A 16,810-nucleotide genomic window follows, 5' to 3' on the forward strand; every position below is an offset into this window, starting at 1 on the left:
CGTACGGACATGGTAAGGAGGCATTCGTGCAAGCTGAAAATAAGGGTGGCGCTGTTGAGGTCCCCGTAGCTTAAAAGTTAGTCTCAACTTGTGTCAAAAAACCCATTTTAAATTAAATTTTAATCATTATTTAAGACATTGGTGCTACCAAAATATGAAAAATGGTTTTACATGGGGTAGAAAAACAAACTTACTTTCATGTATATTTACACGTATTTCAATGGGAGTTTATTTAGTGGTGTGCGCCCTTCGAAGACTCATTTTTTTAGGCTATGGGCATGATTGATACCTGATTTTAAGTGCCAAAAAGTTGAGATTTTTGCCTGAAACTTTTCTATTTGCAAAGAAAAAATGTCTGTTTTCTGTTACTGTCTACAAATACGCGATTTCATTCTTTAACGCACACGAAATTGCCTTCAAAACACAAGTTCCCATCGAATTGACAATTTAAGACCGTGCTATAGAAATGAGCTATTTTGGCCTTAACATCATAGGAGTGGTCACTTTTGATTATCCCGGCGCAGAAAAAGTGAAACAGCTTTGAAATTATTTTGATGGAAAATGTAATTATAAGAACAAAACTCGTATATTAATGTTTTTAGAATAATCACTGACCATTTAATTGGGTCGCAATAGACTTTGAAAGTCAATGCGTGCTTTTTTCGTGATACACGGCCCAAAATGCCGGTATTTTTAAAATATTATCAAATATTCAATTCCCAAGAGAGAAATATATCAAACAATTTGAATGATGGGTTTTCTTAATTTTAGATCTTGCCACAATAATACACACAACTTGGAAAATGAACATTTTAAAGTGCCAAAATGACGTTCCATCTACCCATACCCCCAAACTTTAGAACATAGGCCTTTGGCATATCCGTATATACTGCATGATAAAGAGCGGGGGGAATGCTCACATACTGTTTGTCCACCATGTCATATTTATGATTGTGAATATTTTTGAAAGAAATCAATCACTTTTCTGATATCAATGGGAATATAAATACAGTTTAACATGGCCTACTATGTTGCTCTGGCCTTAGAATTCTCAAAAGGGCAAAAAGTAGCACATTTTTCACTAGGTGCGAACTTGTTTGAAGCGCTGTTTTATAACTTTGGAGCGACTAGCAATAAAAAGAAATGACACTTTTTTAAGATGTTTAACACTGATTCCAAAAATAAAGAAAAACAAAAATATTTTGTTCTTAGAAGGCAGCACACCACTAAATCCTTCCGCATTTGGTGTAACCTTTGATAGTCCCGGTAAACATAGGTCGGTAGTGCAAACAAGTGGGTGTCCTTGGGAGCAAGATGAGTAGCCATGATTGTTTATTATAATTAAATTAAAAGATATACAATTGGTAAATGTTCAGAATATCACAAAATGGTGCATCTTGATCTGGTCAAAAAGTTTGGCTCCCAAAACTAATCCGCGTACGGACATGGTAAGGAGGCATTCGTGCAAGCTGAAAATAAGGGTGGCGCTGTTGAGGTCCCCGTAGCTTAAAAGTTAGTCTCAACTTGTGTCAAAAACCCATTTTAAATTAAATTTTAATCATTATTTAAGACATTGGTGCTACCAAAATATGAAAATGGTTTTACATGGGGTAGAAAAACAAACTTACTTTCATGTATATTTACACGTATTTCAATGGGAGTTTATTTAGTGGTGTGCGCCCTTCGAAGACTCATTTTTTAGGCTATGGGCATGATTGATACCTGATTTTAAGTGCCAAAAGTTGAGATTTTTGCCTGAAACTTTTCTATTTGCAAAGAAAAAATGTCTGTTTTCTGTTACTGTCTACAAATACGCGATTTCATTCTTTAACGCACACGAAATTGCCTTCAAAACACAAGTTCCCATCGAATTGACAATTTAAGACCGTGCTATAGAAATGAGCTATTTTGGCCTTAACATCATAGGAGTGGTCACTTTTGATTATCCCGGCGCAGAAAAAGTGAAACAGCTTTGAAATTATTTTGATGGAAAATGTAATTATAAGAACAAAACTCGTATATTAATGTTTTTAGAATAATCACTGACCATTTAATTGGGTCGCAATAGACTTTGAAAGTCAATGCGTGCTTTTTTCGTGATACACGGCCCAAAATGCCGGTATTTTTAAAATATTATCAAATATTCAATTCCCAAGAGAGAAATATATCAAACAATTTGAATGATGGGTTTTCTTAATTTTAGATCTTGCCACAATAATACACACAACTTGGAAAATGAACATTTTAAAGTGCCAAAATGACGTTCCATCTACCCATACCCCCAAACTTTAGAACATAGGCCTTTGGCATATCCGTATATACTGCATGATAAAGAGCGGGGGAATGCTCACATACTGTTTGTCCACCATGTCATATTTATGATTGTGAATATTTTTGAAAGAAATCAATCACTTTTCTGATATCAATGGGAATATAAATACAGTTTAACATGGCCTACTATGTTGCTCTGGCCTTAGAATTCTCAAAAGGGCAAAAAGTAGCACATTTTTCACTAGGTGCGAACTTGTTTGAAGCGCTGTTTTATAACTTTGGAGCGACTAGCAATAAAAAGAAATGACACTTTTTTAAGATGTTTAACACTGATTCCAAAAATAAAGAAAAACAAAAATATTTTGTTCTTAGAAGGCAGCACACCACTAAATCCTTCCGCATTTGGTGTAACCTTTGATAGTCCCGGTAAACATAGGTCGGTAGTGCAAACAAGTGGGTGTCCCTTGGGAGCAAGATGAGTAGCCATGATTGTTTATTATAATTAAATTAAAAGATATACAATTGGTAAATGTTCAGAATATCACAAAATGGTGCATCTTGATCTGGTCAAAAAGTTTGGCTCCCAAAACTAATCCGCGTACGGACATGGTAAGGAGGCATTCGTGCAAGCTGAAAATAAGGGTGGCGCTGTTGAGGTCCCCGTAGCTTAAAAGTTAGTCTCAACTTGTGTCAAAAAACCCATTTTAAATTAAATTTTAATCATTATTTAAGACATTGGTGCTACCAAAATATGAAAAATGGTTTTACATGGGGTAGAAAAACAAACTTACTTTCATGTATATTTACACGTATTTCAATGGGAGTTTATTTAGTGGTGTGCGCCCTCATTACACATGTGTACCACGGGCTGTGTGTAGCCGTGTCAAAGGTCAACCTAGATTGATTGATTTAGAGAAACGACTTTGTGCTTGTGTTTTTCTTCATTTTAACAGTAGAAATCTCACAACCAGGTAATATTATAACGCTGTTTTGTACTTGAATGTTTAGCTTGTACGTTTGTCTATTAAAATTTGCGTTAATACAATGTCATGAATGTCATGAATGTCATATTGTCCATGTTGTCTGAATGTCATTGCAACATGAAGTTGATGAACATACGTTGACAGTATTATGAGTATATGTGGGAAATACTACCAATACAAGATACAACAGAACAGGCGTTTCCATCAGTGAAAAATAAACAAGAAATGGAATCCAATGTTAACATATATCTGCAGCCTGTCTTTAGTATTGATGCTTTCAGGCTTTAAATGATAGCAAGAAATGGAAATCGCCCCAGGAAAGATTTTAATCGTGAAATTGATCGCCACATCTTATGGATTCACATTATCCTCCGGCGGAACTGTCAAACTGTCAATTACAACGTCTACTAGTGGACTGGTGTTTAAATCCAGTCTCATCAAACTAATCAAAACTGTAAACTACAATTTTATCGGAAAAATCAAAAGAAGAAATACTAAATATTGCTTAGTTTTAATGATGCTTACCGAACGAGTCGCCTTGATGGTGTATTTCCGATCATTTTGCAACGTGGTTGAAAAATATTTCCAAGACGCGAGTATCGCCATTAAGCATGGCCCGGTAACCTGGATAAAATTTCACGCAATCGATCGTCCAATCCCAGGGGTGGAATTTCGAGCAGAGACTCCCGTAATAGTCCTATTGCGAGAGTTCATGTGGACTCGCGCTGGAAATGATCGGCTCAGCGAACTTACGTTAAAGTTCAACACGCCTTTAAAATCAAAGCCTGCAAAATTTAAAGGAAAAGTCGCCAAAGATGCAATGACATATGGAAGTGAGAGTATGATGACACATATACATGTATATTAAAAACTTAACTTTGTTAGTTTATTTGTTTGTTTGAATGCATTTTACATAGGCCTACATATAATACCATTTGGACTCCCGCAAGATTGTACAACGAGAATCCATTTACGGAATCCATGGACTCTCGCAAAACTCTCTTGCGAGAATCCACTTTGACTCCTGTGGCACTTTACGAAATTCCACCCCTGCAATCCTAGTTCACCTGAGTGATCACATGGTTTGCCGAATGAAGCCGAATGAACGGTATCGGTGTCGGAACAAGGATTGTTTGTAAACAAATCGTTTCGCCGGTACGTTTCAAGAAATTACATTTACGATCTTTTGATAATTAGTTAGGGATCGTTTTATTTAAACCTCTGGCATGAGAGATTGAGAATGTGGGTTAAAGATAAGCCACTCTGTGTTCTCATTTTGCAACTAAAACAGGCTTCTCATAAAGCTTAAATTTGCGGGCCATTATGCTGGCCATCCATGGATTTGAAACATGGCGGACATACCAAGCACCCTCACTACGTTTGGGTCTGTGAGGGTGCTTGACCAGGCATAATACGTTGGCGTTGCTAGCTGAAGCTGTTTTCATGGGTTTAAGCTTACTTCAGATCAGACTGAAATGATGACACACATACTATGTATTGCTAAGATGCAAAGGTTCATGTATCAATGGTATAATGTTGGTTTCATAGTCATACTTTAGTTTCTGCCACTTGCCGCTGAACTGCGTGATGCATCACGTAGGTATGCCAGGTGAATTTAAATTTCATTTACCATCAAACTGCATCATTTTATATATATCACATTAAAGGTCCGTAACCCGATCGACAGCATCATCCCCGATTTTTTTCATTGTTGATGAGGTTTTGGTATCACATAATAGATACTATTTTTCTCATTACTATCCTGAAATTTGACGCTCCAAGTCGATGTATTTCCGGAGAAATCATGAATCACAGCGGTTTTACAGGTATACCAGTTTGTAAACAATGGTAAATACTTTGGATTTCTGGGAGGGAATTATGAACGAAATATCAGTCACCGCAACAGCTACTTTGGTTTCGCGTCATACACATTCTGTGAAAAAAGCGAACCACACTAACTGCTGAGGAGACGGTTTGCCGTATATAGTTATGAAAACGGCAACGGTAAGTATGGTGTGCTAAATAGCTCAATTGACTAGCGTTTGTTTTTACCCGAGAGGTACCGGTTCAAAACCCGGTCTCGGAAGGTTTTTTTTCCTCTCCATTTTACGCAAACTTTTTTTCTTGTGATTTGAAATGTACTTATTGCAAGGGGAAAAATATTTTGTTTCCTTTTTTTCTGAAATGGTACGAAAAAAAAAAAAAAATTTCCGTTCAATACGGGCCGGGCATTGTACAGCATGTCAGCATTCGTCATTGCCTGCCCAGAATGCAATTCACGATACCAAGGTATTGGATTGCAAATTTGGCTATTTATTCACATTTACGCTGAAAATGCTCTTGTTTGTTCACAAAGCAGCATAAAGGAGGCGATATTTGATATTATTATGTAATTTTAAAGACAATCCATATCCAAAACCAATAGGGTTACCCCCTTTAAAGCCATTGAGTAAAGAAAGCCAACACTGAAAACCTTTTTGTCATAGCACTTTCCGTAGCAAAGTTACATCTAGTCAAAGATTGACTTTCATCAAAAAGATTCTGCGTGCTAGCAGAATTCCCCAAAACAGCATTACGGGGGTGTTTCTAGATCTTAATCTCATGAGTGATGATAGCAGCTTTTTTTTTTGGAACTGCTATCAAAATCCCTCTCAATTCCATGTGCGAGTCTCTCAGGTTTCCTTGAGCAAGCGGTTCTTTTAAATTTCAATGTAAATTTGTATTGCCGGTTTATAGGCCATTTTGACTGACTAGCAAATGTGTTAACTGAGGTTTCCCTGTCATACATCACGCCACTTCCACACTTATACTCGGAACTTCAAGAAGTTCAACTAGACTTGTTGTAATGTAGTTGTACTTTTCTGCAAGCGGAGCAGATGTTACGTGTGTGTGTGATGTGAGTTAGGTTAATTTACCTGCACTTTTGACAAAATGGACAAGATGGTTCAGGCTTAAAAACCCATTCAGTGATCCCAGTGAAAGTGTAAAAACAAATTATATTGTTCATAAATTGCTTAAATTTAAAAGTGAAGGATAAGCCATTCAAATTGTCATTTGGGATTTTTGAAATGAAACATTGGGCAAAAAACAAAGAAAACAACAGTACGGTATTGATGAAGTTGAAGCCCCATTCAAATATATGTAGATATTGACAGTACATGTATCTAAATTACAAATTCCTTATTTTTGTCTTAAGGGGGTACTACACCCCTGTGGTAAATTTGTGACTATTTTTGTATTTTTCTCAAAAAATAATAACACACTGGTAACATGCTGTTTCCGTATACTGTGGAAAATTCCCAATAGCACATTGACTGTATAATCGTCCTTAAAATGATATCACCTCACCTGTATCGTTAATGAATGCTATTTATGGAGTGCGAATCTTCCACTACTGGTTATAGGGTTTAGGGTGCATAAAAAAACTTTTTTGAGCCCCGATGATACTAGTAATTGTTTTGTTTTTTGGTTTGGTTTAGGAAGTTGACAGTGCTGTCTCCCTACCATCCTTCCTAATTGATACACCGTAGTCATCATGTCAGACGGGCTGGCATTCAAGTCTTTTGTGTCGGAAACAGAACTGAATGAGAAGAGGCAGAAGAGACAGGAGGAGTGGGAGAAAGTACGCACAGCTGATCAACCAGAAGGTAATGTTGCCAGGCTATTCTAGTTGAAACACATACACCCCTTGCGGAAGATAGATATAATATACCGTACTTAATCTTCCACACAGCGGGTGTAGATTTCAAATGTCGTAATTGCCATTGCCCAATAGCCATTCAAGTAACCTCTTCAAAGCTGTTTCGTGTGGAAGATTAAAGTGATATCCATCGGGGTGTTTGGATTTCAACTGAAATAGCCCATTTTATCACAAGCCAGATTCATTCTCGCTAATTGTTTTACAAAATTTCTTATCTTTTTCGGCCAGAATGTCCTGAAGAAGAATATGACAACAGATCTTTATACGACAGACTTCAAGAACAGAAAGACAGAAAGCAAGCAGAGTATGATGATCAGCATCAGTTTAGTAAGTAGAACTCCAGCCGAGGCTCAAAATTGCATACATGTATGAGACCAGCCGTTTCTCGTAAGACCAATATTATGGGGAGCGGATTACACAAAATTTGTGTTTTTTGAACTTTGACATTCTTTTGTTGCGAGCAACAAGTCTTTCAATTTGCGAGAGTGTCCTTGACTATGCTTCAGTGGTCATGAAAGGATTCAAAAGATAACCTCTGCCCCCAAATCCCAAGGCATTATCTGAAGCTGCTCCTCGGATGATGTATCATAAGAGCTCAGGTCTCATATTGCGATGTGGAAAAATGGCAAATCATGCAGGAAAAAATAGCAAATATCACAGAAATTGGTATATACTATTTTGCAGGGAAATCGCACAGAAATTGTATATATTTGAGAATCACACACAAAAAAATAGCTGGGATTTTGTAGAGTTATGACAATTAAAATTTTAAGAAAAGAGACATGCCCATAGCTTGTGCATACTACATACATGTACTAAGGTTCAGGGACAGGGTTCAGCAGTGTGTGCCCTTTTCAAATCTCCTTTATCAGCCCTATCCCTAACCCTAACCCATATAGGCCTTGCCTTGGGCCTCTAAACCCTCACGGCCCATTGACTTTGTTCACCCAGTCCACCTGTTTGCTACGGCCCTGGTAAGGTTTGTATATGTGACATGATCATGGGGAATGAGTCACATGTCGGCCCTGGTCAAAAATGACTTTTACAAAAGTTTCTAAAGAGGACATCTAGAGCTTTCAGAAATTGAAAACCCCATGTTGATACGACTTTTCTTTGCCAAGTTACATCAATTTATCAATCACTGAAAACAATATAAAACAAAAGAATTGGAACACTATTTTTGCCAATATCTCAAAAACAATGTTAGCGACATCCGACTCATTTCCCTTGATCGTGTCACATATACACAAAACAAGTTAGACCAGGTCTAACTTTAGACTAAGTCTAACGATGGCAATTGGAATTTATATTCTTATTTGATATTACTGTAGATTCTGTTAAATCCAAGGGATTATTAGTCCCAAAAAGGTAAAGGAGACGATCCTGTATAAACAGTGATCAGAGTGCCCATCTCTCTTTCATTGGCGATTGGGCCAGACTCCTCCATGTAATGTTGCTATAGGGGATCGCTACACCTCCTCTACAGCGAGTCTGTTACCTTCCCAGCATTTAAGAATGCCGGTACCCATTTAGACACCTGGGTGGAGAGGAGTAATCGAGATAAAGTGCCTTACTCAAGGGCACAACACGATGTCCGTCGCCGGGGCTCGAACCCGCAACCTTCTGATTATGAGTCTGTGCCCGTTCCGCTAGGCCACCGTGCTCCCAATAGAGTTAAAATTAGTCCCAAAAAGTCCCAAAAGAGTTAAAATTAAAGTTTAAGGGCATTTTAGGTTGGAATATGGTTAGCGATAATGTTAGGGTTAAATTGTAGGTTTAGTGTTAGGGATAGGTTTAGGTTAGGGTTTAGTGTTCGGATTTGAGTTATGGTTAATAACTCTGTATTAGTTTTTTGAAGGGCATTGTGAAAATTCTAATCATTTTGTCTTTGGAATCAAGGAATATCCTGTGCCCCAAGGAGTATTGCGAGGTCCACAAAATGTTTGGATTTTGAAGATTCTCTGAAAGTTGTTGAAATAAACAATTTTAATTACAACATATATTTTGCTACGGCACACACAAAGGTCTTTGTTGGATATCAATAACTTCCTCGCCGGTGTGCGTATTCATTGGGACACACTTATGGTGCGATACGCTGAGGTTGTGAATAGGGTTTGGGCAAAGTTTAGGGTTACAGGTATGGTAAGGTTATGGTTTATTGGGTTTTTGGAGTAAGTCCTAAAAATGTTTGATTGGCGTAACATTAAAAAAAAAATTAGGGTAGATAGGGATTTTTTTCTAATTTTAATTTTTTACTTTTATTAATTTACTTTTTTTCCCAAAAAATGTCAGGGTTGGGCCTATTTTTAGGGTAGGTCGGATTACACCAATCAAACAATTTTTTTTGTTAGTCCTAAATCTTCAGACAATCAACATGTAACCTAATTCACTGCACTTTTTTCTTAACAGAAAACATGGTGAGAGGTCTTGATGATGATGAGAGTAAATTTCTGGATGAGGTAGCAGTAAGACAGATGGAGATCGATATGCAGAAGAAGAAAGAAGAAAAGGAGATCATGCAGGAGGTGGAGGAATATAAAATATCCTTTTTTATCCAAAATTCTCTCAGAGTTTGGTGACAACTCTCTTGTCCGAAGGTTCCCTAGTGCAAAGACTCCTTAAGTCCTACGGTTCCCTAGTCTGAAGGTTCGCTAGTCCGAACATGTAATGTAACATTTGCTAGTCCGAATTCTAAAAAAGGTTCGCTACTCCGAATATCTCTAGTCCGAGGGTTTACTAGTCCGAATATAGAATAAGGGTCGCTTACCCTAACCCTAACCCTATTACCCTTATTCTATATTTGGACTAGAGAACCTTTGGATTAGCGAATTTAATTTGGTTTTCGGACTAGTGACCCTTTGGACAAAGAACCTTTGGACTAGCGACCCTTTGGACTAGAGAGAAGTCACACAGAGTTTGACCTGTTTTCGGTCAAAAATGGACCCTGTTTGGAGACTCTCTTTATAAGTTTTGAAAAACTGCACTAAACAAGTTTTCAAATTCCAAAAATGTACTCTTTTATTTCACCTCTAAGCATGCCATGCAAGATATAATGTATTCATTTGCACAACAAATCAGCCTCAAATATCAACATCATACAGGGGTGGAATTTCGTCGAGAGTCCGAGAGTCTACTCTTGCAGAGACTCCCATAAAAGTCCTATTGCGCGAGTCCAGCTGGAAATGCCTTCAGTCAACTTGATCGGCTCATTCACTCAGCAAACTTACGTTCAAGTTCAACACTCGCCATCGCGAAAACTTGACCAGCTCTCAGCTCCACTGATTTTTAACTAATTTAAATCAATACTTACAACCGATTAATCAATAAAATTTCTAACCAATGCAGTGAGTGGATATCTACCCACCCACAACCCGATAATCAGCCAATCATGTGGGGCGTATCATTAGTACCTATAAACCTTAAATAAAATGGTGACTGATAATGACATTGGCTAATTAAAAGTTGGTACAAATACAATCAGAGTGTGTTATTTGACAATCATTTTATTTGCATTCTGTACACCCTAGTTATAGTAATACATTTATGAATGCATTTTACATAAAACCTTAAGACACTTTGGTGAACAAAATTTGCCAATTTATTTTGGACTCCCGCAAGATTATACTACAAGAATCTGTTTGCGGGAATCCATGGACTCTCGCAAAAATCTCCAGCGAGAATCCACTTGGCCTCCCATGGCACTTAACGAAATTCCACCCCTGTCATAGGATAATACCAATTTTATACTGAAGTAAGTAGTTATTTTTGGTACTATAAATGAAGAAAAAGTGGAAAAATTGTCAGCAAAGTTTTTAAATGTGTTCACAAAATTAGTAATTTTTTTGCATGTGTTAATTCATTCATTCATATAGCTGCAGACGGTGTGGACGCATTGTTGTTAAATGATGATGAACACAGGGTTGCCAAACCCGCGATTTGGTAGCCCAATTGGGCGACTTTTGAAGATTTTCCCCGACTTTTGACAATTTCTTGTCCCATAGAAACCAATGGGTAAGAAAAAATTTGGGCGACTTTTCAACATTGGCTCCCGCGACTTCTGATCATTTCCTGCCCCATAGAAACCAATGGTAAAGAGAAAAATTGGGTGACTTTTCGATTATTTGACCCGCGATTCGGGCTGAAATCTTTTGGCAAATCCTGGATGAACAACAGTGAAATACACATATACATCAAGGGTTTAGGGCAAGAATGCCATGCAATAGCTGCCAGGTGTCAAATGTATAGATTTTGTACAATATAGAATGCAGAAATTGTCACATTTTTTTATAGGGCAGCTATTGTAGATTCTTAAACACTTGAGAACGTTCCTGCAATCTTATTGGTCCTTACCCAGCTTTACCCGTGTGATATGACACGATATGACACTGGTCAGTGCGTGTGCGTCAACGCGATACGCGTACTCGCTATTTGGACCAATCGGAGGCGCACAGCAACAACGAGACTGATCGATTTAAGCCCCTTGGTAATTCCAAGCAAAATGTAGATTTAATTTGATTAAAATTTGTATGATATTTTTATTTGAATTGGAAGTGATTAAGAATGAGAATAAAGGTATTGTTTTTAGCCGCTGTTGTGCATCTATCGTCTCATATAACACGGACAACATCATTATTTTTGGCATAAAACAACTCGGCTTCGCCTCATTGTTTTACTTGAAATAATGATGTCGCCCGTGTTATATGAGACGATCGATGCACTCCAGGGGCTAAAAACAATACCTTTATTCTCTAATTAAACAATGTATTTAACCGCTTGACCGATTCTTTCCTTAACCTGCAATCTCACAACAGAGTATTATCAGTTGAAGATTCTTCATTATCTGCATCATCGTCATCAACGGGTACGACAACATCCACTAAGGAGCAGAAAAAGTCACCATCAGAGAGCGGGATCAGTAAGAAGAAATCACAGGCATCACTCTTGGCTGGCGCAGTCAAGAGGAAAAAGTAAGTAAAAGGAGCACAGCTAACAGTCTGTGTGTTTCTACTGGGGGACGGTTGGCGGGTAATGTGGTTTAGTTTAGAGTGTTACCGGTGATGCAGTGTGGACACCCGGCAACCGTGATCCACCTCATGAGGTAGACCATGTGGTGTGACACCCGGTATTTCTGTCAGTGGAAACACAACGGTTAACGGTTGCTGGGTGTTGAAATTCATTTGTGTACATTTTATGTATCACATCGTGACCTTAAAAGCAGCTTGGGGGTCAGGAAAATATTTTCAGTACTTCCGGTACACACCACAACCCTTATTTTAAGCATCAGTAGAAACGTGCTGGCTGTTGGCTGAATCGGATTGTGGATTACCAGGTAATACCTGGTAAAAATACAGAGTGCTCAGTGTAAATACGCAGATAGACCTAGTATATTCTGTATATCTATCTCTAGTCACCGGCACTAGCTTTAAAGTTCAGCGTGTTGGCTTAGCGTAGTTTCTTGTGTCTACATATGCGGCACATTGATCGAGCTCGTAAAAGTATGTACACGCTCCAAGTAACGCAAAGCTAACGCAGATCACGCTGAACTTCCGGTGACTGGAGGTAGATACAGATTATAGGAGGGTATCGACTGCTCTGTGCCAAAAGTGGGTAAGTGCAGTAGCTGCCATGTGAAGATGAGTACAATGTACTGTGTGTAAATTGCCAAATGTTCACAGGGCACTATTGCACTTACCCTCTTTTCGCACTGAGCAGTCAATGGGCTATTCCATTTAAAATCCACACTACCCCTGTGGAAGATTTAGCTAACGTATTCTACAGAGGGAGTATAAGTTTCAAATAGAATAAGACAATTAGGTAACTTACATTTGAAATACTCACTCCAGTTGTGGAAGATAAAGTCATTATACAGGAGGAGTATGGGTTTCAAAATGATTAACTCTGAGTAATTACATTTGAAAAACATACTCCTACTGTGGAATATATTTCCAAAATCTTCCACAGGGGTAGTGTGGATTTTAAATGGAAGAGCCCAATATCTTCTATTTACATCACTAACAATTATTGATCAGGATCATTCAAAAATCAATTAATTGACCTTTTTGGTAAATCCCATAAGCCTTTGTGAGTACACCTGAGAACTCGTCATTTGACGTCACACCAATCTGCGGCAATGCGCAAATCGTTTATCGAATATTGTTACTGCGCATTGGAAGTCGGCGTGACAGCAAATGACGTGTTCTCAGGTGTACTAATTTCTTGACGTATCGTAATATATATGTCAAGAAATGATGAAACATTCTAGCAGTACCTCTTTTCTTATCATAAATAATGTACCGCTTGTCTTGAGTCACTGAAATTCTAGTGTAGTACCTGGATTCTTTGCCTATAATATACATAACTTTTGTTACCAGTGTGTTATTATTTTTTTAGTAAAATGCAAAAATAGTCACAAATTTATCAAGGGGTGTAGTACCACCTTAATCCTGTTTTTAATTTGTATAATTATCTTCTTGTTTTGTTGCAGAAGTGACTCTGCTGATGAAAGTGCTTCCAAAAAAACAAAAGTCGACACAGATTCAGCAGCAGCAAACAACACATCCAATTCAGCACCTCAGAGTACTTCACCATCAACTATCCAAACCCCTGCTGTAAGAAATGGAACAGCCCAACAGGTGTCAGAGGTTGGAGGTGAGAGGTCAGAGGTGAAAAGGGCACAAGTAGTAGCTGTGTTACCTGGCCTGGGCCATTATGCTAATAGTGATGATTCTGACACTTCGGAGAGTGACGGTGATTCAATTGGACTTGATGCGCCATTGGTTGCAAGGGTTTCAATTAAAAGAAAAGGCCATTTCTCACTGATAGTAAAATTGATTTGAACTGATTTTTTTAACCAGATTGATGATATCGGGAAGATAAGAAAAGGCTGACAAAGGTCACTTGCCCTATAGGAGGCTTTTATCCCAAAATATGACCTTTTGATCACTGCCATTCAACATTACGTCGTTGGGCAAGAAAAACCTCCTGTGTGTCATTGGCCCTTGAACATGTTTAAAGCAAAACCTTTTATGTAACATCTTGTTAGTTTTGTTTTTAAACATGTTCAAGGGCCACAAGTACCTAGGAGACTTTTCCTGCTCAATGGCGACTATAGACTGCAGGGACTGCCTTTTGAGGAGAGTGAGAGTAATTATTACTCTCTAATGTTCTCCTTAAATCTGATATAGGAGAGAGATATTTAGCTCTCCTTAGTTGACCATTCTTTCCTTACATTCTAAACAGCTGTCCTTGAAGGCTCCAGAAGAGCTATTTAATGCTTTTCTGCCAATTCCAAAAGACAGTCCCTGGACTGTTGTATACTGTTAGTAGTTAGTACTAACTAAAAATGTTTATGATTTAGGGATATGTTTCATTTGGCAAAACAGGTTATTTTTTAATCCAAAAAAGATAGTGCTGTATTTTTCTGGAATCAGGAGTAGTGAGCGATTCATTCTTTTCTAATCTTCCCAGATTATTTATTGAATCGTAGACTGACTCCTTTCATGTGGGTTGTCATAATTGATGTTCTTAGTAAGAGGGTGAATTTTTTGATAGGCTTATAAAAAGAGTAATTTATGGTGGTCACACACAAGGACTGGCAATGTTGTGGGCAAAGTTGAGTTAGAATGCCAACAATAAGTGGTATGGATCATTTAAAATAGTGCATTGTGGGTAATATTCGAACATCAGTAGTGAGAGCAATATAATTAAAGACAAAATTAAAAAGACTAGTTTGCGTCTGACACACAGAATTAAAACCAGAGAACCAGGACTCGACCGCCATCTTGATACAGGCATGGAGCAAAAATTGGGGTATTCGGTTTCCCTCGGAATGCGCCGAGGCATTCGTTTTTCATTCAAGCGCGCCATGGATGATGGGCGCGTTTGAGCGACGACTTTATGCGACCTGTACTGTAGTACCAAGACGCTTCATATGAGACGAGAATTGTTTTCGTTCGTCTCCAAGACCGTCGGCAAGGACCCGAATACCCCAATTTTCTCCCCATAGCTGACGGCGCAATTGTACGTGGCGGTATAGGGAGTCCCGGTTCTCCTTCTCTAATTCTGTGGTCTGACATCATCTGTCAATCAAACTGAGGTAGGGTTTGTTTACATTATACAAGTGTGTTACGATGATGAGTTGCTGAACGTGGCTGTAAAACAGGGCACCTTATAGTTAATTTTGCAGCTTCAAATACACAAACTGTCTCAAAAGTTAGGTCTTAGTAGGAAACTTTCTTTCCTGTAGGCACCAACAACAATCGGTCATTTCAAATGTTTACTTTTAGTTTTGGTTTTGGTCACATGGTTTCCTATTTTCCTGCCTAACCACTTGACTCACAAGATACCAAATTCTTTGTTTCTACCTTTTGTTAAAAACTGAACATTTGTATCAGGCAGATTCGGTTTTCGTTTCATAAGTGGTGTGAAGAAGAAAATTATTTGGTTTGAAGTTACCTGATCTAAGTATACAAATGTTTAAATTTCGCAGTGCAATATTCACAAGGAGAGAAATCGAGCATGGCAATCTACATTGAAAGATGTGTTTTACAAAATCGAATAAGCCATGGTTATTTTAGCTGTGAAAAAATATAGACCATCAAAATATTTTCATTCGACATTACAAAAGCGCCCACGCAGGTGTTATAAACGAAATCGATTCATGTCCTTAATCCCATGTACCAGAATCGATGGAAGGCCATTATATGACTTCCAATAAGCTAATGATTTTTACTGAAGCAATTTTTACTGGAAAAAGTAGAAGATAGAGGGGAGAAGAGATTGTGTGTGGTATGGGGGTGTGTGGGGGAGGTAAGGGCAGGGAGAAAGAGAAACAGATGGGAGAGAGCATTGGAAGTGAAAAGAAAAGGGGGAAGAGAGCTCGAGATAGAGGAGATGAGGGCGGAGAAGGAGACACTTAGGGAAGAGGAGGTTATATAGGTGGGTGAGAGGGGAGTCTAGGTAAGAGGTATGAGTTGTGCTTACCAGGGATAATAAACTAATTCATAATCAAATCATCTCCATGCATCGTTTATGTTTCATACAAATAAACAAAGCCCCCACCCCACCCCACCCCTCAATATACGCGCATGTATATGATTTCTAGGCCTAGAACTCAGGGTGTAATATGCTACCTTCAACAGAGAGCATCAACTGTCATCCGCAGGGATAGATTTCCGATATCAATCATGATAATAATTATGTTAGCACAATAGGCTATTGTAAACTTCTGGTTATATACCCTATACTGTGTCCTCCCAGCATAATAGTGAACAGAGATTGCAGACCAGATCTGCTCTACTTTTTAATCCCTTGATTTTTGGTTTCTGAACAAAAGAGAAACCAAAACTAATGATTTGAAATGAGGGAGAGCCTAGAAAAGGTGTTTTTTGCCTTGTAAAAGTACACAATTTTTCGCCATTTTCTGTGATTCCTTTTCTCTGATTGACACAAGTTGAATCAACCTTCCTTTTGTGCACTATTAACCAATCAAGGGTCGTAGCAAGTTTGATTGAGAGCGATGTCAGACGCAAACAAGTCTTTTTAATTCTGTCTTAAATTATAATACAATCTCCTCACAGAGGAAATAGCTTGCCCTTCCCAGAATCCTTTGCAACATGATGTATCACCTCGTTTCATCAAGTGACACTCCCCTTAATACTTTATACACAGGTGCCCTTTGTTGTTATTTTGAGAATAGACAGGCTAAACATGGGTTGATAGTCAAGAAATATTTTGTAAGATCTGGATGTGCTCTGTACCTCTATTCATTGTCACTATCGAGTATCGACCCCTGTTACTGTTAATAGATCAATACAGAAAATTGAAATTGGAGAAATGAATTGTGGGAAGTGTAAGA

At 38.2% G+C, this 16,810-nt stretch overlaps 1 protein-coding gene across 1 annotated transcript; it reads left to right on the forward strand.

The window, feature by feature from the left end:
* Positions 1 to 3,133: 3,133 nt before the first annotated feature.
* On the forward strand, positions 3,134 to 13,790 carry LOC140172103 (uncharacterized). Its single transcript, XM_072195452.1, has 6 exons — positions 3,134 to 3,242; positions 6,734 to 6,901; positions 7,183 to 7,281; positions 9,364 to 9,494; positions 11,761 to 11,921; positions 13,439 to 13,790. The coding sequence occupies exons 2-6, from the start codon at positions 6,790 to 6,792 to the stop codon at positions 13,788 to 13,790; spliced, it is 855 nt and encodes a 284-aa protein (XP_072051553.1). The 5' UTR covers positions 3,134 to 3,242; positions 6,734 to 6,789.
* The last annotated feature ends 3,020 nt before the right edge of the window (positions 13,791 to 16,810 follow it).

The sequence above is a fragment of the Amphiura filiformis genome, chromosome 2 (genome assembly GCF_039555335.1).
Source record: "Amphiura filiformis chromosome 2, Afil_fr2py, whole genome shotgun sequence".
NCBI classification, from domain to species: domain Eukaryota; kingdom Metazoa; phylum Echinodermata; class Ophiuroidea; order Amphilepidida; family Amphiuridae; genus Amphiura; species Amphiura filiformis.

Excerpts from the sequence above, each read along its gene's own strand:
- LOC140172103 (XM_072195452.1), top strand. The coding sequence starts at position 6,790 with ATGTCAGACGGGCTGGCATTCAAGTCTTTTGTGTCGGAAACAGAACTG. Across the intron at positions 6,902-7,182 it reads CACAGCTGATCAACCAGAAG|AATGTCCTGAAGAAGAATAT; the intron begins GTAATGTTGCCA and ends TTTTTCGGCCAG. Across the intron at positions 11,922-13,438 it reads GGCGCAGTCAAGAGGAAAAA|AAGTGACTCTGCTGATGAAA; the intron begins GTAAGTAAAAGG and ends GTTTTGTTGCAG.